Genomic DNA, 26,439 nt, shown 5'->3' with positions numbered 1-26,439 from the left:
GATGGCACCACTGCATGCATTGAATTAATTTGCTTTGGTGGCTTTACTTTAGCCCCATGACTGTAGCATGCTCATGACAGAAAATCAGTAGCGGCACCAAGAGACAGTGTGGCATCCTTATGTTTATTGTGGGCACCGATGCACCTCCATCAGCTGCTCGTCCACCACGCCTGCAGCCCGGAGCGTATATACTCGCACGGTACGGCACATGGCTTGGCTTGGCTTGGCTTGGATACGGCACAACTGCGGCGGCAAGGGGTGCTTTGATCGTGGCACGCGCATGCAGTGCTCGACTACAAGCCTGGCCGATGTGCTTCGCCTGCCTCCTCTCTCCAGTGTAATGCTGCCGGTGTCTGCACCAGTCATCCTTTGCTACACACGCACACACGTACACACGCGCACACATCACGGGGCCCAGTGTCCCATACACAAAGAGTCTGTAGCATGTTTAGAACCACACTCGGGAGTTGACCAAAGCTACCATTGCATAGGCACCATCCTCTTCGACACAATCCCATTTTCCCACCTGCTTCCAGCACTTCACACAATACCGGTGCGACACGTCAACAAAACACTGTGGGTATGCCAAATATGTTACAAGCAAAATGACTGCAAGGTAGTTCACTGCATTTCACTGCCTATGTGCGCACAGCAGGTAGAAAGAAGAAAGCGCCTGTCACGAAAAGTGCGTTCCTTTTTTTTCTTCCTTAATCCATTCCCATCCGATACAACCCTTGAGAAAAACCATCGAATGGCAGCCATACATTTCTACGTTCCCGTGCACCGCAGCGAAGGCCAGGAGAAGCTTATGCTGGTCGGCATTTGGCACCGTTTGTCATACGGCACTTCCTAGAAGCGCTACCCAGTGACACGCCCACTCCAGCCGCGGCGCACAAAACCTCGCACTTTACCTCGAGGACGCACTGCCCATCAGGCAGCCCTGCCTCTGGAATGTGCGCGGCAAAAGCTGGCCTGCCACTTGCTAACCACTGCCTCGACTACCGCAGATGAGCTGCCTTCCATTTTCTTGCCAGGACAAACGTTACAGCAGCAGCAGCAAAAACTGAACATGCAGGTCACGCACATCGCCAAAATCACACCGAAGCCTAGCACATACAATACGCAAGCAAAACAGAAATGCAATGATCAAAACTTCGCTATGAACAGAACACATTGTTGAGTAAAAAAAACAAAAACAAAACAACACTATAACAGAATGGTGCGCCAACTGCCGGCCAGCTGGGAGAGTCAGTGATGTTTTTCTTTTTTCCCTGTACTTTGTCACCTTAACACGTAGCTAACAAACGCACAGCTTTGACCAAGCCGGTTATCAAAAGCACAATAACTCAAGCTTGCAGATAAAAACAAGCTCTTGCAGTTGCAGTCCTGCCGAGAAGACGAACAAAGAAAAAAAAAAGGCGAGAAACAAAATGTCTGGTGGTGGTGGCGGTAATAGTATAGTAGTAGTACTTGAAGAGGGGCATGCAAATATAGTCACCACAAACACAACACTCCATTCACTCGGGGGTAGAGTAGCAGTAGTACCAGGCTCTGCGGGCACTATAACTCTGGCTGTCGTGTTGGCTGGGCGCGAGTGAGGGTGGGGGAAAAAGGGGAAAGGGTAAGCTGGCCTGACACAGCAGCAGTCTCTTGATTTTCGTTTTCATTTCCCCTCCTCCCAAGTTCCGTAATGAGAGAAAAACAGACGGCCTCTCTGCAGCGACACACTCACTAGGAAGGTACAGGGGGGAGGCAGTGATGGGGATGGTGTGGGAGAGGAGCTACAACTCACGCACAACACACAGTAGTGGCGTGGCGATACAAAATAACCACACGCACGCACACACACACGCGTCGTCGGTTGTGGTGGGGAGGGGCCAACTGCATAGCGCGACAGAGCCAGCTGTCGGGGGGAAGGGGGCTCTCCACTCCCCCCAATAAATAGAAAGGGCGGCGCGGTGGCCGGGCGGTTCTTTTTTTCCTCCTCCGTTCCTCCTCTTTTGGCACTTTGGTCAGTTTACGCACACACACATCCTGCAGCACGGCGGCACGCACACTTGTAGCGATCCGAGTCCTCCTGTCGGCGGGGCTCTCAGTTGACCAGCAGCGTGTGCGACTCCATGGGAGCAGCCGAGTCGTACAGGGTGTCCGTGTCCTGCGTAGGCTCTCCCTGCAGCTGGCACTGGTTGCTCAGCGTGCCCGCACCACAGTCGCAGAAGAACCTGCACAGCAACCGACACACATTACCCAGGAGCCAAGTAGTGGAGCATTTAAAGTTTTCAGCGTCATGAAGTGATGCAACATTGAAATTTGTCTCCTGGCTACAGAAAACCCTCCAGGACATTTCAGTCCATTCACAGCAAAAGCCTTGAATTGTGGGGATCACCACTCGGAGGGGAAATTTTTACATTGTGGGGATCACCGCCCATTTACACCTGCCATGCACTCATCATCTGCCTGCTGGGTGGCGGCGCCCACTTTCACATGCGTGCTGCGGCACGTGTATGGTATGCACCTCGCTCAACCCTTTGAGCTCACAGCACAATTTTTTCATGCATTCGTTTTGAGCCAGCAATGAAATTTCAATACACTGAAAAAGCAGTAAAATTTACTTTATACTGAAGAAAAAAAAAAAATAAACAAAAAGAAAACATTTTATGGCTATGAAGTTGTGAATACAAAGATGAATCGTTACACTGAGGATTTTGCAGTTCCTTACATCGCGGTTCTAACTATATCAGTGTACCATGCGAAATGTTTCCCTACGTTTACGGTTCCCAGCAACATTGGTTTACGGTAACAAATATTTTCAAGGTGATTTCACTAACATTTAGAGCTAAACCTGTATGTAACAAGCACCAATGTAGCCAATTCTATGACACTACAAAGTTTTGCGATCCCCCAAAGCAACACTCCTGAAGTGCATGTATCAGAAAACTTCATGTAACAAACGTATTGTGATGACTGACTTTGACATCACTATGCCAACTATTCATTAGCTAGTGCCGTGCTAAAAAAACATTTGCCGTAGCCGAGCAAATCTTTCAGGACGATAAATGACTAACTGCCACGAAAGGTGCATCAAATGTCGCAACAAGTGACCGCAGTTGATACAGTGCGGCGCGCTCCAACAGCCAACAGAACATCTATGTGCTAACGGAGAGGCCGACTGGATGCTCACCTGTCGTGCCGTATGAACTCCACCTCATGGCCCGAATGACATGTTTTGATGCAGTTGACGCAGATGGCGTTGCGGTCGGTCGTGTTGCACGTCTTGCAACTGCAATGGCAATCAAGGTTGTAAGTGAGATGCGCCACCAACCAGCACTGCCTGACCAGCTAGAAGCTGCCTTTCACGCGCCTGCTTGTGGCTGCTCTGCTCCAAAGTGGACAAGCAGTACAGTCCACAGCACATGTGCTTTATGCTACAAATCCAAGGAAACGGCAATTTGTGTGAAAAGGCCTTAAATGGTTTTCAAGACACGATAAATAACAAGACAAGCATCTCGGTACGTAGCAGCTGTTTGTTTACAGATGATGTGATACGCCAAACATACGATAGTTTTACAAGTATTTCGGTACATAGCAGCTGTTTTTTATAGATGATTTGATACGCCAAACATACTCACAACACCGTGGCCTCTCATAGAGACATTGGACTGTGCAGCAGCTCAGCCTGGAAGACTCACTCACCACACACAATGGCTCAGCAGCCGTGGCGCGTCCCACTGCTGAGCGCTAGCTCGCGGGTTCGGTCCCAGGCCACCCTAGCCACACTTCCAAATGATGGGGGCAGAGTGGAAACACACTAGTGCACAAAAATTTATGCGCACTTCAGAATTGTCCCAGGTCGCTGAAATTATTCCAAAACCTAAAGAGTTTAGCTCTGGTGTTAAGAAAATATGCCAATATTGTGCAATGCTCAATGGTTGCGTTGTGCTCCAGCTTTGTAGGCTGCCTCAAAGTGACTGAAGAACTCAAGTGGAAACAAGACATATGAACTGCCAAACGTATCCAAGCCAATCTCTCTGAAAGAATCTGTTTGAATCCAAGATGGCAGAGTTTGCTGGTTTTATTTATTTATTTGTTTAGATACCCTCAGGGCCCGAAGGTATTACAGAAGGGCATGAGTGAGCATTGCTGCACACTCACGCCTCTGTTGCATATCTAAATATAGAAAGTTGGGCTCTAAACAGCGTTGCTGGCGTCCAATTTACACCCCAAAAATCATATTTTTATTATCCTTGGCTGAAAAATTTTACCTTTTGAATACGCCCTGTCCAAAACATATTGACTGCGAATATGACACTATCCCTACAACCTGTGTAACAGTTCTACAGCGAAGTACAAAGTACTGCGTAAATCCAAACTGATGGAGCCTGAACAAAATACATCAGCTATTGAATAAAAAAGAAATCGAAAGCGAGAACGTTCAATCTTGCACAGCCCTTTCGAGTCGGAGTCACTAAGCTGAATGAAGCTGGCAATGATGTTTACGAAATCGCAAAAGCAGGCACCATCGTAAACGCATAATGAACCCTGCCATCACCAGTCAACAATATTTTTATAGCCTTGCTGGTTTCTACATCAGCAAAGCACAAGGTGCGTCTATGTGCGCAAACCTTAATGGTAGAGGTGTGTGAATATTCAAAATTTCGAATATGAATTCAATGCATTTACCCTTCGACTTGTATTCATAATCAAAAAACTGATACGGTAAAATCTCGGTGATATGGATCTGGTTGATACGAATTTTGGATGATAAGAATTCACGAAATTCCACGGCCAGAGTGCATTGTGTACTATGTGCAAAATTTTGGATGTTCCGAACATTCTCTCGCACCCCTATGGATGATACAAATTTTGCACTGCCTGCATATGCACCTTGCCGACGTCGTGATTCTCTGCCGTGCTCACACCGCGATAAGATTGTTTTTGCATGTGTTGAACAGATAAAATTACTGTGATGCAAACAGTTTCTAGCAGCTTTTCCAAGCCTGGCCAATACGATAATTTCAGCTCTCGGTTAATTCAAACATCTGTTCTGGTCAGCAGTATAACAGCTCCACCTGGTTCATGCCGGTCTTTCCCGTACGAAATACCAGTATATGGAAGCCCGTAAAAAAGATTTATATTAAAATTTTCAGTGGGAAAATTTACTCAATATTCTTTTACTGATCACAACATTCGATATTCGAATGCATTTTTTTTTCCATAATCATATTCGATTCGCATTCGAAAATTTCAACATTCGCACACCCCTACTTCTTAATGGTCATCGATACCTATCAATCCTCATTAGCAAAGCCCATTGGAAATTGTAATATCAAATATATATAAATATATTAGTTAAGTATAATAACTAATTAATTATATTTCAACATTCGCACACCCCTACTTCTTAATGGTCATCGATACCTATCTATCCTCATTAGCAAAGCCCATTGGAAATTGTAATATCAAATATATATAAATATACTAGTTAAGTATAATAACTAATTAATTATATAGTATACCAATTATATAATTATATTAAATCGTTATATAATGACGGATGTGCAGGTTAAAGTACCATGCCTTCAAGCACATTTACAGCACAGATTCCTGGATGGCACAACCTAGGAAGTGAACAAAAGTGAGGCTGCGAGAAAGGAAACTCACCGGTAGAAGTCGTGCATGGGAAAACTAGTGTAGCTCGAGATCTTGTACAGGCACTGGCCGCTGGTCACAGCCTTCTCGACAGCGTTGTGGTTGTCGAAGATGCGGTTTCCTGCGTCGAGACGCATAAAAGGACTTCGTATTCAAGGCACTGCCCGCTTTTTGTTCAAGCAATGTAGATAAATGGCAGCATTTCATACATAAGAAACGGTAAAAAAGAAAGGGGAGTGTTCACCACCTATATGGTCAGTGCAATATGTATGTATGCCAACTTGAATTTAAAGGAGTATAGACGCTAAACTTTGGTGGCATTTTCTTCCTGCTAATGATGCATTAAGACGTTCCTGTATATCGCCATGTAGTTTCTACCTACAACCGCTAAATAATTCTTAACTGAATTTTCATTTCTAGCGAGTATCGGCTGCAGCAGCCGAGAGATGGGTGTGACGTCACAATCAAGTCCAAGTCGCGTACGTCATAAAAAAACAGTGATATAATCGCGAATTCTTCACTTGTTGTAATTTCTGTTCTTGAGGCAGGCTGACTTTATCATTGTAGTAATTTCAAACGACACAGGGACGATTTTATCGCAGTTTTTTTTTTTTTCACTCGTCACATGATTTTGATTTCACAACCACCGCTCGGCTGTTGAAACCGAGACAGGTGAGAAAAGAAATTCGATTACAAATTATTCAGCGGTTGTAGGCGGATATCACGCGGCGATCGATGTACAGTAATACCTTACGCATCATCCCAAAGGATAAAACAAACAAATTAGCCATCTACACTCCATTAGGACAAATCAAGCATCAATTTTCTTATATCACCACTTGCATAGAGAAATCAGGGCCACACAGACAGACCGGTCTGCCAATATATCTCGCTCCTCCGCGTGAATATCTACTGCCCCCAGCTATCTTAAATTAGCCACCTACACTTCATTAAGACAAATCAAGCATCTATTTTCTTATACCACCACTTGCATAGAGAAATCAGGGCCACACAGACAGACCGGTCTGCCAATATATCTCGCTCCTCCGCGTGAATATCTACTGCCCCCAGCTATCTTTTCCCATTCTAGGAATCCACTCTGTTGAACCTGACAGACCACCGATCGTTAATTTACCACAGGGCATGTCCCACAAAGATCCACTTCGGGCGAGCACAAAATGAAGCTGGCACCTTTGAGGATGGGCTGGACGCCGCTCGCCAGGCAGAGTCCGCCGAACCGATTGTTGAAGATCTGATTGAACTCGAGAGTGGCCGTGGCATTGTTGGTGATCTCGACGCCAGCTGCCAGGCCGTCGAAGATGCGGTTCCGCCGCAACACAGGGTGGCTCTGGGTCGATATGAGCACACCGGCCTGCGCATTGCGGAAGATGTCGTTCTCTTCGAGCACGCCCTTGCCACCGTTGAAGATGCAGACGCCCCCATCACGACCATCATAGATCTTGTTGCGCCGCAGCGTGGGATTGCTATCTGTCTTGATCCAGACACCCGCCATGGCATTGTCAAATATCTCGTTCTGTTCGAGCACACCGAGACCACCATTATAGACCAGCACACCACCGTTCTGGCCACCCCAGATTTTGTTCCGGCGGATGATGGGGTTGCTGCCCGTCCTGCACAGTTCAAATGGAGTCCGTGACAATCCGACCGATCACTCGACCACAAATTCCTAGGCACCGCTAAAGTGAATTTTATTTCTGCCTGCATGCCAAGATGTTTGGTCATGCCATAGCTTTCACCAGCCAGAAATCTAGCAAAAGCAGGTGGTGACCAGAGAGGTGTCACATCAGCCTTGCTTAGTTGAATCGCACTACAGAGACCCTGGTTCTAGAAGGAGCAACCAGCTAGGCACAACAGCCGTGACCAAAGACTGCCGACGCACCTGATCTGGACGCCCGAGTAGAGGTGGTTGAAGATGTCGTTCTCCTCGAGCCGCCCGTGCCCGTTGTCGTAGAAGTAGACGCCCACCTGCTTGCCCGAGTGGATGCGGTTCCGCCGTAGCACGGGCGTGCTGCCCGTGGTGATCCAAACGCCGGCCAGGGTGTTGGCGTACACCTCATTCTCCTCAATGAGGCCCTGGCCCTTCTCGTGCACGTAGATGCCCCCGTGCTGACCGTGGTGGATCTTGTTGTAGCGCACGATGGGGTCGCTGCTCGTCCGGATCTGGATTCCCGCTAACGCATTGCCATGGATGTTGTTGTGCTCGATGAGTCCCCGACCCTGCAAAGAGGAGGGCAGCATTATTGTCTGCTCCGTTTCGCAAAAACGCTTCCCTAATTCTTCGAGTTAGAAAGCCTTAATTCAAATTAAAGGGCCTCCCTTCCCCACTTGTGAGCTCTAAGTCTGCAATAAACTAGCCATGCCGATAATTCTGGCCAATGTTTTTCCATTATTTTAAAAGGGCAAGACTATCAAATTTTCCTTACCGCTATACAAAATTTGCCCTCGCCCAATAAGTAATTTGCAATTGAATTCCATCTACAATGTACCATATTTTAAGGAATACAATGAAAGTTCCCACTTTGTTGGCTTCAGAATGCATCTCATGTTATATTCGAAACTAGGTACGAATAGAACACGATTTCTTCTAGTTGCTCAGAATAGCTAAAGTAGCCTTCACCACAGGACTTGCGAGCTTTTAGGTGAAGCCACCTTTGCGAGATGTTTCCTCTTATGCAATATTGATTGATTCATTCATTCATTTATTTGTGGGGTTTCGCATACCACTGCATTTTTTTTTCCAAGCCCTTAGCACCTCGGCTGTGGATGTCATGAACAAATTGTGATCATGTCATAATGTATATTCACAATTTTTAGAAAGGTCAACTCCCTTTGAAATTATATCAGTGGTCATGTTATGCGGTCAAACCATGAAATTACCAATGTTATACCTGCAGTCGAAAAATTTTGTCGCAGTGTAAATTCTGTGAAGTTGAGACTCCTATCTTTCAGCTGTCCAAATGAAGTTGCGGATTCTTAGATAACTCCTGATAGATAGCACCTTGCAAATACAGTAAAATCTTGACTAAGAGATTCCGGCCAATCCCAATTTCACATCATAAATTTTTCCTCACCAGAGTGCGTTACCTATAATATATTACAGTTAAAGATGTGCTGCTGTGTTTCTCAACGCCACAGATAAGTATTTATTAATTTTAGGAAAGAAGTTTCCAATTTATGCGATTAAAAGTTTGGGAAGAAAGTCAGCAGATTCTCACTTTAAATCCAAACTGTGGTATACAACTATACTTCGTTAAGTCACGGAAATATGCAAGGCTTACCATGAAGTGGTGATTGAATGATTAGTCATATTCATGATTTTCATTAGATACGTACAAATACGGTAGTATCAGTATCAGCAACCGGACAGTGGCTATGACATCTTAAGCACCACTGAGCTCACGTGAAGCATGCAGCCCTTTTACAAAATAAAAGCTGTTTTGTCGTTTTATTTTATTCCAACTCTTACGCCAGCCTTAGCCAGAACCGGAGAACAGGTGAACAAACAGCTACAGTTATAACTCATTCATATCTTTCTGAAAAATTCGAGGAAAAAATGCATTATCACGAAAATGTGAAAATGACAGCACTTTCACTTCATAAACATTTCTTGGAGCAAGCTATGCGTAGCTCCGTTCTTTAGCGCTAGCAGAATTCGATCTGCTTTCTAGCTGTCCTCAGCGAGCAACTAACCTCCCAGGTAGCACATGCGATCGGCCCAATATTGGAATTTGATTGGCAATGCCTGGTCAGAGGGGTGGCCCGGCATTGCCTATGCACTACCAATAATGGTACAGCCATATGATAACACCGACCACTCTTGGACAAGTGATATACATATTCCCCCCACCCCCATGTTGGGATTCAGGTGGCTAACATGGGGCAATAACCTTGCGCATAAATTTACTTGCCAACATTGTATACACAATATATGATGGCCAATATTGTCCAGCCATCGGCAATGTCTTGCCCATAATCAGTGAATCATGGCATACATTGGTAAATATTTTCATGCCAGTATATATGGCTTGTCAACATTGACTATATCTTGGCAATCATTGGCCAATATCATCCCGCCAGTCTTAGTGGCTTCACAACATTGTATGCATCTTCAATTCCAGTGGCTGATATTGCCCAACGAGCGGTGGCCATTGGCCAACATCGCACGTATCATGGCATGCATTGGTAAATATTGTCCTGCAAGTATTGATGGCTTGTTAACATTGAATATATCTTGGCATACAGTGGTCAATATCCCCCTGCCAATCACGATGGCTTCCCAACATTGTGTATAGTATCTGCAGATAAAATGGTCTATGAAGGCACACAATGGTAAATATTGTCCTACCAATATAGCTGGCTTGTCATTGAATATATTTTGGCATATATTGGTTAATGTTATTCTTAGTGGCTTCCCAACAATGTATACTTGTTGGTTCCAGTGGGCAATATTGCCCAATATTGCCCAATGAGCTGTGGCAAATGGCCAGCATTGCACCTATCATGGCATACATTGGTCAATATTGCAATGCAAGCATTGATTGCTTGTCAGCATCAAATGTATCTTAGCATGCATTGGTCAATATTCTCCAGCCAATCATCATGGCTTCTTAACATTGTATATCTGCAATTACAGTAGTCGATGTTGCCTGACGAAGTGTAATGGCTTGGTAAAATACCATACATCTTTACATAGGTTAATATTCACTGCCATACGATGGTCAATATTTTACTACTAGTTGAGATGGTTTCCCAATATTGCATCCATCATGGGTTATAATGGTCGATATTTTAGGGCAGCTGCAATGGCTTGCCAACATTGCACGCATCATTGTATGCATTGGTTGATACGATCCTAATAGTATAGATGGCTTATCTACATTGAATTCATTTTGGCATACAATGGTCAATGTGGCCCGACAGTTTTGGGGACTTTCCCAACAATGAATATGACTGGGTTATAGTGGTCGATATGTCCACTGAGTTTTGATGGCTGGAAAAACATTGCACATATCATGACATGCATTGGCCGGTATTGGCTTGCAGATATTAACGATCAATTCTCAACCTGTATATCCTGATATATTTTTAACGACCCGAACAATACTGCCGTGTCCTTCGCATTGCTTTCAAGCATGTTTTACACATCATCAATGATATATTAACAGTAGTAGAGAACATTTATTGAAGACAAATGACTTAGGAGGTAAGGGCGCGGTTGGTATCGGGTCCTCCCCCATTGCTCCAGTGGCTGTAAGGGCAGTAAAACGTAGAAGCTTCAAAACCATATATACTATAGGCTGCCAGGGCAGCTTGATTCGTAGTGATGAGGTTTTACATTCGCATCCTGATACCTTTTGTCCATGACTGGAAATAGACATAAATGTTTATTTATGTACTATTTCATTTGCGTGGTGACAGAAAACTGAATAAGATCAAATGCTGAAAAACAGAGGTCGAAGAGATTTTACTAGTAAAGGCAAATGCCACACCGTTTCGTTATGTACGCTAGCTGACTCCAGAACTCAGCGCTAGCACCGACTGTATTGCGCCGTAGGTGGTCTTGTAAGCACAGAAGACAGCTAGCTGCAGCATATTTTGTACTGTAATTTCCATCAGCTATAAACTTGCACTTGATTCCTATATGCTGGCATGCTCTGCTTTGAGTGCTTCAAGGGACGAATGATGAACAAACTCTTTAGGCTGCTGACCGCATCAAAAAAAATTAAAGTATTATTTTCTATACGTTCTCTACCTTCGCCTGCCAAAGAAAAAATATTTAGCTTTAATTCTGAGATGTTCTGAAATGAAGTGTATTCAATTCAATAACATTGCACGCTGTCTAACTTTTTACTACACGTTGTGTACTTGTGGCAGCTGTTTAACTAGTTTGGACTTAACATTTGCAGGTAAAGATTTCAAAGAGAAAATATTGAAGATGCTTAAAGATAGCAATCCCACAATTCGGGACTGGAAATAAGTGTCAATGAAATTTTACAGAACAAAAAAAAAACATGATGTAAGGAATACGTGCTCACCACCGAAATATGTCATAAAATTATTGTTGCCAATGCTGCTCAAGGAAATTATTTTTGTCCGAAAGCTGTATAAGCGCATGCATAACTCTCATGACCGGCCTTCGAATATTTTTGCAAAGTCGGCTTAGCATCACGCGTCTTGTTCCTATGCAGTATTCTGGAAAGATTCTCCATGCTTTTATGGGATTATCAAAACATATTGCGACTAGACCGAAAGTATTTCAATCTAGAAATTACGTTTGTTCGCTCTGAAGGGCGAACTTTCTCTGCACACTTCATGCAGCGCGGCGGAACGCCGACGCACCACCGCCGTGTCGAACCACATGCAGTGGCATCAGCAGTGTCTGCGCACGAGTGAGAAAACGCACGACCTGGGTCCGCTTCAAGAACACACTTTTCACACTAAATGATATTTCAAGAGCAACACTTAAAATAGGCAGCATCTCAAATTGCACCCGACAGCGCTTGTATACAGCCTCCGAGTATATGTCCGACGCCGCAGCAACAGCATGCTGCAAGCGCCTCTCTAGCCCTGTATACATGGACTCGACAGCACCGGGTCGAAAAAGCGTCGAGTAAGCGAGCTCACCATTACTCGACCCGATTGGTGTCCACATGAACTCGCTTTTTAGTGAGTAAGTATCGCAGCGGCGCATAGCGTCGAGATTTGAAGTTATTGTGCAAGTTTCTTACTCATATTTGATTCCGTTGCCTTTTACTGTTGAGAGCTTCAATTATTTTTTATCGTTGATGAGGGCTAAAAAGCATTCAACTTCGCTGACACTCCTCGCCGCTCCGGTTGCTTTTTAATCAGAGTTCGCCATAACTCGGCTGTCTGACTCACAGCGTCTACATGCTCTTATACAAGCGGGTCAAGCGAGTTAACCTACCCCCTGCAAGCGAGTTAACGCGACCTGCTCCGCGGCTATTTTACTCGACCCGACTGCGTATACATGAACCCGGCAACTGGTTTTTTTACTCGACAGGTTTACTCGACCCGACTGTCGAGTCCATGTATACAGGGCTACTGAAGCAGGGCTTAAGACAGTGTTGAGCGGAAGATTGAAAAAGCTCCCGCTTCAGCTGTATCATCAGAGGCAAAAATCACAACGTTCACAATACCTTATGACGGGACCTTACCAAAGCAGTGCCGCCCGATGACGCGGCAGACGACTGTTCTCTGCCGTGCGCTGCTCCCTAGCGTCACTAGGCCTATATTGTTTCGCATCGATGCTACAGTACATGAAACGGCGCTATGAAATTCCTTCGTGCTACAGCAAATGGTCTACTCATAGAACTGCTTAACTCTCCAATCCCATTCTCTAAAAATAAAAGCAAACTATGATTACTTTCGGCTCCTTTTTAGCGGAGGCGGCGTGCAAGCGGACCGGAGCAGCCATGCTGCAATGGTGGCAGCTGGTTGTGAGCAGAACCTTGCTTGAATCGCAGCTGTCGCTTCTGCATATCAGCTACTCGGTACGACTAAGCGATCGTCAGGAAGGATTCAGTATTGACATTTGGCTTATTATTTACGGGAACAACAAACTTTAGCAAACTTTTCTGAACTTTGGGTATCGTCGGCGCGCACGAGAAGGAGCTGCAGCCGGTGCGGAGCGGCAGCAAGTGCTGCCATCTCACGGTGCCCGTTCGCCCGGCCACCGGCAAAAATATCTGGCCCAGCTTGATAGCCGGCGAACAGCCGCCGGCAGCAGTTCGCAAGGTTTGCCGTGGGAAAATCACTCCATGTGGGTCGGCCTTAACAGTTTAGAAAAAATGCATGTTCTTTCTAGCAGTATTAGACAGGCGGCTATTTGTGAAGTAGCGATGCCAGCCTTCGCCATGGCAGCGCACACGATCTTTGTTCCCACACCTCAGCAGCGTGAAGTGAACGTCGGTGGAATTCGAACTTGCGGCGTCATATGAAACCATACGGACAGCACTGCCACGCTCGCGCCAGCGCGCTCTCTCTTCGCTCTTCCCTCTAGCAGCGCAGGTGCGCACCTCGCAGGTTGTCTGCTGCAGCTCCGCTCACACTCAGAGAATAAACAGTGGAACCACGACATGCCTCGTCCTGTCTCACGGATCTTAGAACAGTCTAACTCAGTGTGAGTACCACTGACCCTTTATTTTAAGATATATGTTCGTAACGGAGTAGGTTTTAGGCAGCATTTGTTGCTTTCTTTGCCTGCCATGCTGCTACACTTCCCTGCAGGAATAAAGACTCAGGATCACTAGGACGGACCTTTACATGCCAATTTCCTCTTGGGTTTCTTCAGTTGACGCTGCATGCAAGGCTGTGCTCGACGACCGGTACGATATCCATTTTTTATACAGTGCAGCGTATTAAGTGGAAATTAATCATTTCGTCAGTCATTGGCACCTGATAAGATTAACGTTGCCAGGGTCAGTTTCCAATGGCGGCCTGTCCAGCGGAGCCAGGCTTTCTTAGCACCCCCTGCTGCGTCACAGGTCTGACCGCCGCCGTGGTCAGTTGTCCCGCAGCCGCTGGTGACTGAGGGCCGGGGTTTTATGGAGCTTATCATAGGAGGTTGTGGCCAATTACTGCACCAGGGTGGCCAACTCCTGTTCTGGTGAGGGAGTGCGTTGCCGGAGGTGTTCACCGGCATCAGGTCGCACCCCAAACCTGTGTATGCAATTCCATCGACACACGGATTTTTTTTTCTTTTTCTTTTTTTTTTCATCCAGTGGAGAATTGCGGGGCACCGGGATTTGAACCCCGGTCCTCTTGCACGCAAGGCGGATGTTCTACCGCTACGCCACCGCTGCACCTTATCTTATCTGCTGTTTATGCACGCCGGGTCGGAAAAGCTTTTGCTTCGACTCTACTGCACCAAACAGAAAATATGCACTCTTCATGAATTCCAATTTCAACACATTGACTTGGACACACAAATTTTGTAGCAGTTGCAAATTTTACTACTCATGAACAATTTCCCCCAAGTTGTACTAAAAAAAACAATTCTGCATAATACTGTCTTTTATTTTTGTTTTTACTTGCAGATGTTTTGCACGAAAGGGAAGATGGTGACATGCAAGCTGCTCGAGCATACATCGGCAAGGGCTGCTGAAAGCTACTCTCCTTATAACCGAGGGCAAAAGGCGCATGCTAGAGATGCTGGCTTGGCAAACACCTGAAACTGCCATTAATGCAGTGCCTTCGTACAACCTGGGAACTGCCGACACCTTGTCAATGGACCCAACCAAAGGTGAAGTCCTGGAAGTCTGAAAGAATTCTGCTCATAGTTTTTTCACGATGTACCACATGTGCACCTAATAAATATTCATGAAATGAACAATTCTGGCTTTTTTGTGTGCATGTATACTTTCAGGATGCCGTATATATATTATTAGCTGCATGTAAAACACCTGCACAAAAACAAAATCAACCGTGTTTGGCACATGATGGCCTTAGCTGCCTCTGCATCGTAACACCCATCAGATAAAAAAAAAATAGCCACAAAGAAAGAAAAGACATTAGCAATAATGAGATTACCTGGATGCCAATTATGCAAAGCCAGTGGACAAGCTTGGGTGGGCTATTTTGAGCAGCCGATGAACCTAGCTGGATAGCAGTTTTTAAAACCAATGAGCAAGCTTGGTTGCAAGTATTGGATAGCCAGTAAGAGTGGCTGGATGTATGTTGATAGGAGCCAGTGGGTATGCTTGGGTGAAAGATATTGGGTAGCCATTGAGTAAGGCTGCATGCCAATAAATAACCTAGTTTGCCATTGGTGGCCATTGTAGGAAAGCCAGTCTAGTAGATTGGATCAAATCTTGGCATTGGTAGCGCCCCGATGGAATGCCATTATTGGCCACAGTATCTGGACCGGTCTTTCCCAATATTGGGCTGATAACGGTCCACTGACGGCGTGCTGCTTGGGTTCACAATAAATTACTACTTGTGCACATGTGTTCGACAACTGAAATTTGTCAAAACTTTGAATGTGGTAGCCAAGAAATTGAGTTTTCCGGGAACATACCGACTCTAAGGGACATTTTTATCGCCTGCGATTACGACTGCATCAACTGGAAACATATTAACTAGGCTTTAGTGTATTACCCTTTTTATGCACGCATACGGTAAACCTACCGGGTAAGTGGAGAAATATGGGAGAGGCCTTCGCCCTGCAGTGGGTATAATCAGGCTGATGATAATGATGATGATGACGGTAAACCGTGATTATGACTGCATCAACTGGAAACATGTTAACTAGGCTTTAATGTATTACCCTTTTTATGCACACATACGGTAAACTAAAACTTACAATGCATACACCACAGCACAAATTGCTAACAATCCTGACACTGTCTACAGAATAAGGCCTTCAATCTTAAGCCCTAGCCACACAAAAAGACAGGTAATTTTCTAGAAGCTATTTTTATCTATGTTCAGCCCTGTAGGAAATGCACCAGGCTCCCTCTTTATTATTCAGTATTTCAGCTCTCAAACGCATCTTGTCACTTTGAGCCTAGCCAAACACTACGCCAAATACTATGGTTACCTCGCCAAATATGTAGACGCCGCCTTGGTGGCCATTGTAGATGTCATTTCGCCGGATAGTGGGGTTTGAATGTGAGGTTATCCAGACGCCAGCAAAGTTGTTGGAGTGTATCTTGTTCTCCATGAACTGGCCCCGGCCGTTCTCGTGCACATAAATGCCACCCGTCTGACCGTGATGGATCTCACACCGCACCACCGTCGGGTTGGCGCCTGCCTTCACTTCGAAGCCCGCTATGCGGTTATTGTGGATGTCGTTGGCCTCGAAGTAGCCCAGGCCGTTGTCGAAGGTGAACACCCCCACATCACGACCATGGTGGATGTGGTTACGCCGCATGATCGGGTTGGCATGGTTCTTGACCCACACGCCGGCCAACGCGTTGCGGCTGATTTCATTCTCTTCATATATACCCTGCGCAGCAGCAAAGAGATTCGCAAACACGCATGAGAGAAGGCCCACTTTACGTGCATATCAATATGTCCTTCGGATCTGGCAAAAAAAAAGAAACGATGACGCCCCATGCTCGACAACATTCAAAAGTAGATTAATGTCCCCCATTGTGCACTGAGGCTCACCTGAGCATAGTCCGTAATGTAGAGGCCCACATTCTCACAGTCCGAGATGTCGCAGCTACGAAGACAGGGCTCTGCACCGGCCCCACTGACACACACCGCTGCACCGACCACCGACGTGCTCCGGATGATGCAGTGGTCCACCGTCGGTGAACAGTTCTCGTTGATCTCCAGGCAGTAGTGTTTGTGGTGCGGTACAGATGACGTGATATCTGGCGTAAACTGCAAAACAGCGTAAAGAGAACGAATATAGAATAAATATCACACTACAGATGACGTGATGTCTGGCATTAACAGAATAAATATTACACTCGACACCTTCAGGGAACGCAACGGAATCATTACAGGTTACACTAAATCTTGCCTTGTTCTCAAAGATCGTCAGCCCATAAGCTGAGCTCAAAATAAGTGTGTGATGAGGTGACCAGTACTAGCAAGCTGCACTAAGTTCAACGCGGGCTCTGAAACTGCACCCCCCTCTTACAAAATGTACACCGATACTAATGCTGTCTAATCCGAGAAATGAGTATGCCAGGAATCCCAGTGTCAACCTGTAACTTCTGGTACAATGCACTCAATTGGTGAGCTATATGCTAAAGAATATGACAAAAAAAAAAAGTAAGGCCCCATGAGAGCAAAGTCACCTTGAGGGTGAGATACCCCAGGTACGCTCCGCGGGCACCTTCCACAAAGGTGACTGTCGAGTCCGAGTCACGCTCGAGGATGACGTGTTCCGCAACGTTGCCTGGCGCAGCACCGATTAGTGCTACACCAGTGTCGACGATGAGGAACTCCCCCTTGTAAGTGCCCGCGTGCACAAAGATCACTGGCCGGTCAATGTCCTCACAGAAGTTGAATGCCGTCTCAATTGTGTCGAAGTAGCTCAGCGACCGGCCGCGGTACCGCTGCGGCTGGCCATCGTACTGCGCCTGCACCACACCAAGAAGACCCAACAGCAACACCAAGTCAGACAATGCACATGGTGAGAGAATAAAAATTTCAAGAGAGCACTTAAGTCACCTTACGCGCAGCAAGATGAAAGTCTTTTAGCCGGCCTGCAAGAGAAAGAGAGGAAGTCTCTCTCTCTCTCTGAGACTCGCTCTCTCTAGACAGAGAGAAAGAGCTCTCAGAGAGAGAGAGAGAGGACTCTCCCTCTCTCTAGAAAGACACTCTCATAACTGACTATCACTATCTATCCCTACAGATCACTATACACTAGTAACTAAATTAACTATCACTGTTGGTCATTATAACCAGTAACTAAATTACCTATATCATCATCACTGTCATCGTGAACTGTCACTATCATCATCACCATCACTATCCTCACCATCACTAAATGTTTAACCACCGCCGACTATCACTATTTTTCTCAAAGGTTAGACAGAACCTCACCGGTATCTGGCGGAAAGATCTCGCCCACACGATTTTCATAATGAAGCCAGTTAAGGCTTTCGCCTTAAAACGCAAGCTCAAATGAACCAGCCAAAAGCAAGGTGAGCAAGGCCTGCAAAGTGAATGATGTGTACGTGCACATCTTGCAATGTGTGCCAGGCTAATAAAATAATGTTCTGCCAAACAATAATAAGATAATAATGAGAAGAACATGACAGCATGTAGCCTCTGTTTTGTGCACTGCAATTAAATGACATCCACCAGAAGTGTGCTGCACCTGCGTCAAAAGCAGCGCAGTTATACTATCCTCATGACACAGGTTACCTACATATCCGGGGCAAAACAGTTCAATATTACAGTCCATGGGCTTGATTGTCAACATCCGCAGTCCACATGCTTGCACGCCCTATTCCTACGCAACACGAACAAGACAGAGTGTATGCAGAAGCACAACCTTTAAAAATGTGTTAACCGAATTAATGACTGGCAGCTCACTGAAACAGTGACCTGCAAGCAATTACAGTATAATCAGCTCCCTTGCTGTAAAATGTGGCTATGAAGAGAGACAGGCTCAGGCACAGGGGAACTTCGTGTTCAGGAAACAAACATGAAAAGTGCTTGAAAGAACCTGAGGATTTCATGGAGCCAAGTCTGACAGCCCCTACCCTGCACTTAAAAAAAAGAGGAGTGCCAAGGGCAGGGGGTTTGGCGGCTAATAACACCACAAAAAGCAGCAGCAGCGTACCTGAAAGTGTGGGCGCACGTGAATCCCCCGGTAGAGCTGCCGGAAGCTCTCCTTCCAGGGGTTGGGACAGTCGGCCTCCTCGGGGGCGACAAAGTCGAACTTGCACGGGGCCGGGTGGAAGAGGGGCAGGTCGTACTCAAAGACACTCTGATAGAGGCTCTTCCACAGCTCCGTGTCATTGGAGATAGCGTGGAAGCGCCGGCACACCTGCGCCACCCGGCACAAGTCCTGCTCCAGCAGGTACGAGAAGATAGTAAGCAGCACCTCGTCCGGAACCTCCAACAGCAGGTAGTGGGCTGCACTGCTCCCATCTGGACAGTAGCGAGCGTGCATAGGCAAAGTCAGTCATCCCCTTTCCCTCTTGAACAGTGAAAATGGCAAGAACCAGGCCACGCACCAAAAAAAAATGAGCGACCGTGCACAAGACAAATGGTGTTGCAGCGGCACCTGCTCACCTTCGGAAGAGGAGGAGGAAGAGGCACCCTGAGAGGAAGACGGGGTACGCCGCTGGCGCTTGCGGGGCAGGGGGCACGGGGGCGTCCCGTCATGGGGCAGCTTCCGCCGCAGGTCGTATGGAGGCTGGTGGCCACCGCCACCCCCCGCCGCGCTGCCCCCCCCACCGCCGCCAACCCCTTGGGGGCCCCCCACCGTGCACACGCCGCCACCCAGCACGCTCACCAGAGTCTGCTCCACACTGGCCGCTGAAACAATGAAAACAAAACCATCAAGTGGTGCGGACAGATAGATCCTACACTTAGTTGCAAAAACATAAAACGTGACAAACTCAAAACCTGTGTCCAACTTCCTGATGACGATTAGGGTGGCCTGTGTAAACTAAGGCTGTCCAATTCCTCTACTCTACGAAGACACTCACTCTCCCACTGCAAAACTTTCAGGATTATATGCTGTTGCCAACTGTCCATTTCTGTTTATAGGCCCCAATCAATTAATCCTCTTAAATTGCACTTTGACAGTGTGACTAGTACTTATGCCTAAAGTTTGCACAAACAATTTTATTCCTCAAGACTAGGTTTACGGGCTTCCTTTTAAACAGCCTCGTGTACCAAACTAGTCCAAAGCTGTTTCCGCTACAAGCAAGCATAACCCAAGTACAAGCTGGAGGATAAGTGTGAGACACAGGGCATTATTACAAGTCCAAGCATTATTACTCACCAGCGCAGGTGAGCTAAAACATACCGAAACATGACGGTCACATTCCAGGCTAACCCAGTTTCAAGTACACAGGTACAGGATTGCTGAGTACCAGGTAAACATTTAGCCTAAAACCCACAATGGGCACAGGCTGCACCTAATGCAGTCTGCTTCGTTATAATCACTACCGGTCACTATGTACCAGTAACTACATCAACTATCACTATCATCATCACCATCATTATCCTCATCATCCCTAAAACCCATTAAGGCCCGATCACATGGCAGCTTTTCTTCGGCGTCACGTCAGCGCCTAGTCTACGAGCGCAGTCGCTCGGCGCATGCCAGAGAGAGTGACCAAACACATGATGGCGTACGAACTGGCGTCTGCAAGCCAAGGCATGGGAGAATCCTGGAAGATCGAACAATTGTCCCCCGTGCGTAGCTAAAATCGTCCCTTTCAGCGCCGATGGGAACTTACTGGAGAGGGTGGGGAAGGCAAGGGGAACAAAGGCGCAGGCATGCGCGTGGACAAAAGAGGAGCTCTTGCTTCCGCGGAAACGAGTTGTGCCTGTAGCGAAGGGTGCTGCAGCTGCCCATGCGTGGCTTGTCATTGGTCCCCACCTGCGAATCATTTCCGGCGTCGACGCTGAGATCTGACACCGCCAGATACCTGCGTCTTTCAGCGTCGCCTCGCTTCAAGGACCAGAACTGCACCTCCGGCGATGCCGATAGCCGAGACGCTGACGCGGCACCGAAGTAACGCTGCCATGGTGTTCGGCTTTGATGGGCACAGGCTGCACCCAATGCAGCAGTCTGCTTTATTATTATCACTACCGGTTACTGTATTGTATACCAGTTAACTAAATTACTATCACTATCATCACCACCATCGTTATTCTCATCATCCCTGAATGTAACCACCACTGACTATCACTATTTTTCTCAAAGATTAGACAGAACGCCACCGATGTCTCGCAGGCAAATCTCGCCCAAGCGATTTTTATAATCAACTCAGTTCCCCCAGGAACAAAAATGCCTTGACAACTTTATGATTCTTATGAAACAATACAAATATGGACAGTCAGTTTCCATTTGTTTTTCCTGGCTCTTACCCAGTGATTGCTATTGTCTTGCTTGTGTACGTTAAGTGCACGCTGCTCTCTGTCTTTCACTGATAATACGTAAACGAGTTCAACGTGCTGCTATCCTACAAGCAATCAGCTAATATTTTAGCCTCGGCTACTCATCCAGCAGTTCTCACAAATGTTCCACATTCAATTTGGGTAAGAAACAATCAAATTTATGGCATTCCACTGCAAGTCTAACTGAGCAATGCCTGATAAACAGTATCAAGTAGAAGGTGATTAAAAGACAAAGTAGCAATTCAATAATTGGAAAGTAGAGAAGTAGCGAGGTGCAGCTTTACACAAGAAAGCACCAAAAGAAAGCTGAATTTGTTTCAGTAACGAAAGTTTCTACAACGCCATTTGTCACTGAAGGGGGGCAGTGCAGCGCCATTGTATGAACTATACTGAAAAAACTGCACTGTTCTCCTCTCTGTAGTTTTCCAATTATTAGAATTTGTACTATTAGTAAGACTTTTGTGTCGTGTGCAGTTGGCTATCGATAATGCAAACTTAAAAGGAGGCAAAAATGTTTTAAAGTTAAGGATAGCCTATTTGTTACGCTAAATGCTGAACCGAAGAAAACCTCAGCTCAATTAGACGGGAAATTCGAAATCGCTCGAGACACACTGTACCACCATTTGCCACAAAGCAACAAAGACAGGAATGAACTGCACCCTGGGACTACATCAGGACCACTCCTGGACTTCAAGAAATTGGCAAACATTTTTTCATCACTTCAACCATTTCTTCGTCCTTCATCACATAGCTTCTGAGGGCCTGAGGCAATAAAATCGACTGAAAAATCTTACACCTAGCATTATTTCTACTTAAATTAAAAAAAAGAAAAAGGAAAAGCAGTCAAGGAGACAAAAGGAAGCGCATTACAACAAAATCAAGCTTGTTTTCATCTGCTGCCTGCCAAGCAGCACTGTGTTGCATCAGACCTAGGCCAGACACATTCGCTCTCCGGCAATCCCGTAAACGCTACGAGAACCATATCCACACAAAGACGGACCGAGGCTGTGCACTTCGATATGAAATTTACACAGTGGACAAGAGTGGGCCCAGCACACTGGCCCAAACTGGGCTATAAATGAAAACCTATGTGGTGAGCTCATTAAAGGTGCACAGAGACCAACTGTGTCCAATAAGCCTCTCCCTGGTGTAAACACCGTCACATCAAATAGGTGCTGCCCAATTGGCAAAATTGGCTACTTGCGCTTCCGAACCACTTTTTCTAATGAAAAGCACTCCTCCCCCGCCACATTTGTACTGATTATACGCATATCGCCCTGTATTCCAGTCTTTCTTCTCCCATTTAGCCTCCCCCCCCCCCCCCCCCCCCCTGGCAATGTTGCACATTTTGCCGACGGTCCAGAAACAAGTGCTCTAATGACTTAGCCCGGGAGAGGACTATTACTGTGCTCAGCGAAAATAGATTCTCCGGCTCTTTCTAGCCATGCTGACTTCTATCCAGCAGACAAAGATGCATTGCAGTAGCCAGAAAATTGAACTTGAAAATTGCTCCACCAGTCGCCTCGCATTCGTGACATCCTATTGAAGAGGGCGAGCTCCTCCTACTATGCAGCGAGCGACGGTGTAGCCTAGCCCACAGAATGCACGCCCCAAAATTGGTGTCAACGCAAACACATGCTAGATAGGCTGGTGATGGCAACATGTGCCGTTAATTGGATTTTTTCTTTCTTTTTTTTGCTTTTAAAAGCTGTGTTCGGTGAGGATGGTCTGTTACAGAATACAGTACCCTATTGATACAGGATAACTGAATGTTGTCTCAAGCATCCCTTTAACAAATTCGTTCGATTGTCACACGACACCAGGCATGCTATATACCGTGGTGCTATTTTCATGAGAATGCCACCTGGCACTAGGTGACCAGAACAAAAATTTTTTTTGGTGTAACACTGCACACTCAAATATTTTTTCCAGCAGCTGAAAACAAAAAGCTACACCTAAGTGAACAGAGGAAACAACGCTGCATGTTGGCAACAAAGCTCTTTCCAGCCATCCAATCACAACATTTCATGTTCCTGCCAAATTTTGAAGTGTGGCGGATCGGGCTAGTTGGTGCAGGTTCAACATTTTTCGAAAGCGATAAAACAACATTGACGGAAAAGAAACAAACGGGGCCAAGCGCTTGTCCCTGTCTGTTTCTTCTCCGTCCATGTTGTTTTAGCGCTTTCGCAAAATGACAAATTCTAAACTGTGCTGCCTTCTTTACTTCTGCAGCTAAAGAAAAAAGTTCTCACAAACCTAACGTCATGCCGCACTATATATTAATAAACTTAGGCGGAGATCTGCAGCTAAGAGTGCACACACACACACAGACAAAAAAAAATGATTTTCTGTTACCAGCGCTGTGCGCTCATGTGCAAATGGTGTTAATTCATCCCCCACCACCCAGCCTGCATTACTGTGCATAAGGGAAATGAGTTCATAATTAGCTTTCATACACTTCGCTGCCTATGAGAAAAATATTCAACAGTTTCTTTCAGTGAAAATCACAATTGGTCAAAGGTTTAGGTACAGTGTCTCTAACGTTCTCAGTGTGGGAGCTCTGGTGCACAGAACAGTCATCAAGAAGACACATCTCTGTGAGTCCAACAATCTGAAGCGCTGAGTCGCATAGTAGATATTCCAATTTGCTTGTGGACAGAAGGCCAGTCCAGTTTCTAAGGCACCCCAACAGCTGTCCCATCTTTTACCATAAGAAATGATGTGCAGCGAATTAGCAAGTTTGAAAATAAGCTGCAGCGTGAATGAGGAAGTTCAATACGGATTGTGCAACTCGGCGATCGCATCGTATTCAATTGTGCGAAATTTGACAACCGCTTTCTTTTTACGCAGCATAGCACATTCTGAGGTACTTAGGGATGAGGGACGAGTGGAACACTAAAATCTGCATTTTTTATTAAGAAAAAATTATTTATGAACATTCCCGCTGTTTGACTCGAGCTCATGGCATCTACACTGAAGAGAGCTCTGTGACCACTGTTTCAAAGTCAACGACAGTGTAAACTAAACTCTGGAATCTTCACCAAAAACAGCATCAGCACATCAAGTTTATTGTGAAATCAGTCAGTAGTAGCAACATTTTTTTTTTTTCCAGCTTACAAAAGCTTTGTTTTCAATGCAAGCAACATCATTTGTTAGGATGTCGGCATATGCTCCTTTGGAGGTGGCATTCAAATTTTGCAACTATAAAGCAATATGTTGCCACACATGAATGAAGAGCAATCTTTCCCAACCCCGAACGCATGTAATGAACAACACTCCCTAGAGCAGCAATAACCTTGCTCAAGTGTTGCTGGAAATTTTTACGCCCACAATGTTTACTTATGAAACGCTCCACTTTAACGCACCTCATCGAAAACTGAAAGCACCAACCACACTACACTGATGGATCAGCAAAGGCATATGAAGCATTACCAAGTCTTCACTTCACAGCAAAACCGGCTTAGATTTGCGTGGAAGCTCCCTAGCAATTTTTCCTCACCAATGTTTGTTGACATTTGCAGCTGCTTACACAACTTCCACCACCCTCAAAACATGAAAGCATTTTGCGGACATGTTGCACATGCTGCAAGACGACCACTCTGCCCGAAATCAGCTGCTTAATGACCTCAACAGTGCAAAGCACTGAGTTTGCAAACACTCTGGAATCAGCCTGCCCGGAACACTGACAGGCAAAGCTCGTGTTTACACAGAAGAGAACATGATAAGAGAGCTCACCGCACTCCTGAGGGTGGCCAGAAGGCTCATCTGTAACATGAGAACAATTTTAAGTGCCTGATCTCAGCAATGTTACTGGTATTTCTACAGCCACAGCAACAATAATGACAACATGAATCATTCCTTTGCCCATTGCACTGAAGCCCTGATTCATTTCAGAGCTACAACTTTGCATGTTAAAAGTGTTCATTCTACAGCAACAAAACATATATTCAATCAGTTCACACGTCTAAGCACCAGGCTAACCTTGCACAACCAAGACGCGTTCGAATTGTGGGTTATAGCTCACAGTGTCCTTGATGTTCAAATAATTTTTAACACTAAGTTTCTCTTACCCTGCCAGAAGCGAAAACATTCGCGAGATAGCAGTGCCAGATTAAATGACGCACTTCCTCAAATCAGATATTTATACGCGGGGTCATGCGCCGTTGCGGTCGCATCGCGTCACGGATAGTCTACGAACTCCTCATGGGGGACAGTCGATGTGAGCCTGATATGACGCAGTTCCTTCACAGAGGGTCGGCAATAACTGCGCGCAACCGTGGAAACGCGCTTGTACGCACGTTTTAACAAAATAACATGACAGACGCTGAGACTGTCAACTCCAGAACAGCTGTTCACACGCTCTCGCCGCTGCGACGCCAATCCATCACACTGCTTACGGCACACGATTTCGACCGACCAGACTCGCATCATGCGGATACCAGACGCTTTCAGGAAGGCATGTGGCGCACTTAATGACGCAGCCCACGCGAGCCGTGTTCCGCCAGCAGATTAGGCCGCGTCGCGTTTCACAAGGCACCCCAGACCCAACCGCGATCAGCCCGGAAAGGAAGCCGTGCGGCAGGCTTGTAACGGGACGGGACCCGTCTTGCAGAGCACGTCGCGGCCTAGAGGTCCGCTTCGATCGCAGCCGGCGACCACAAGCAAGAATCAATGCCGCCACCGCCGCCACTGTTGGGCCATACCGCGAGCACCGTGCCGAAACGAGCAGTGTCGGCGATGCGATCAGGCCCCGACGCGATCGGGGACACCCTGGTGGAGCGGCGAGGGACGGACTCCAGAGGGGCCCTCCGACCCTCAGCCTGGGTTCCCTGAACGCGCAGAGACCTTGCCGTGCTGGCCGACAGTCGCTAGATCGCAGCACAGCAGGCACTGACACGAATAGGGGGAAAATATTCCTACGGACTAGGCCTAATCATGGCCCAAAGGGGTCCCACAAAAGCAGTGGTCGCGTACCTTCGTCGAATGCCCTGGACGTGATCGCGGCTCGCTTCAGAGGCTTCTTCCGCGTCCTGCGCACAGTTTGTCTCGGCGGTCTGGCCGCCGCACTGGACATCTTCGGGAACGCGAGGCACCACGAAGATTTCCCCGCACCACTCAACAAAGGCAGAACTTGACAACCACCCCCATCAACCTTGCTGTGAGGCCATTTTCTTGTTCCATGTCGGGAAACATTAGCCTGGCCAA

General features: G+C 46.4%; 1 protein-coding gene across 2 annotated transcripts; it reads right to left on the bottom strand.

The window, feature by feature from the left end:
* Positions 1–102: 102 nt before the first annotated feature.
* Positions 103–26,439, bottom strand: FBXO11 (F-box protein 11). 2 transcript variants are annotated; one of them, XM_084583735.1, is made up of 13 exons: positions 26,209–26,439; positions 24,970–24,999; positions 20,571–20,713; positions 19,393–19,638; positions 18,938–19,248; positions 17,442–17,726; positions 16,801–17,019; positions 16,229–16,636; positions 7,550–7,887; positions 6,841–7,280; positions 5,662–5,770; positions 3,182–3,280; positions 103–2,222 (listed from the first exon to the last, which is right to left on the bottom strand). In XM_084583735.1, exons 3-13 carry the CDS (start codon positions 20,701–20,703, stop codon positions 2,093–2,095), a joined length of 2,718 nt encoding a protein of 905 aa, XP_084439861.1. In that variant the 5' UTR covers positions 20,704–20,713; positions 24,970–24,999; positions 26,209–26,439; the 3' UTR covers positions 103–2,092. The 2 variants fall into 2 exon arrangements, with proteins under 2 accessions (XP_084439861.1, XP_084439860.1); XM_084583734.1 differs by lacking the exon at positions 20,571–20,713 and having other exon boundaries at positions 26,209–26,438.

The sequence above is a fragment of the Amblyomma maculatum genome, chromosome 11, assembly GCF_055883805.1.
Source record: "Amblyomma maculatum isolate TAMU_Amacu chromosome 11, ASM5588380v1, whole genome shotgun sequence".
NCBI lineage: Eukaryota > Metazoa > Arthropoda > Arachnida > Ixodida > Ixodidae > Amblyomma > Amblyomma maculatum.
Note: the sequence above shows the minus strand (reverse complement) of the source record. Positions and strands in the feature narration are given on the sequence as shown.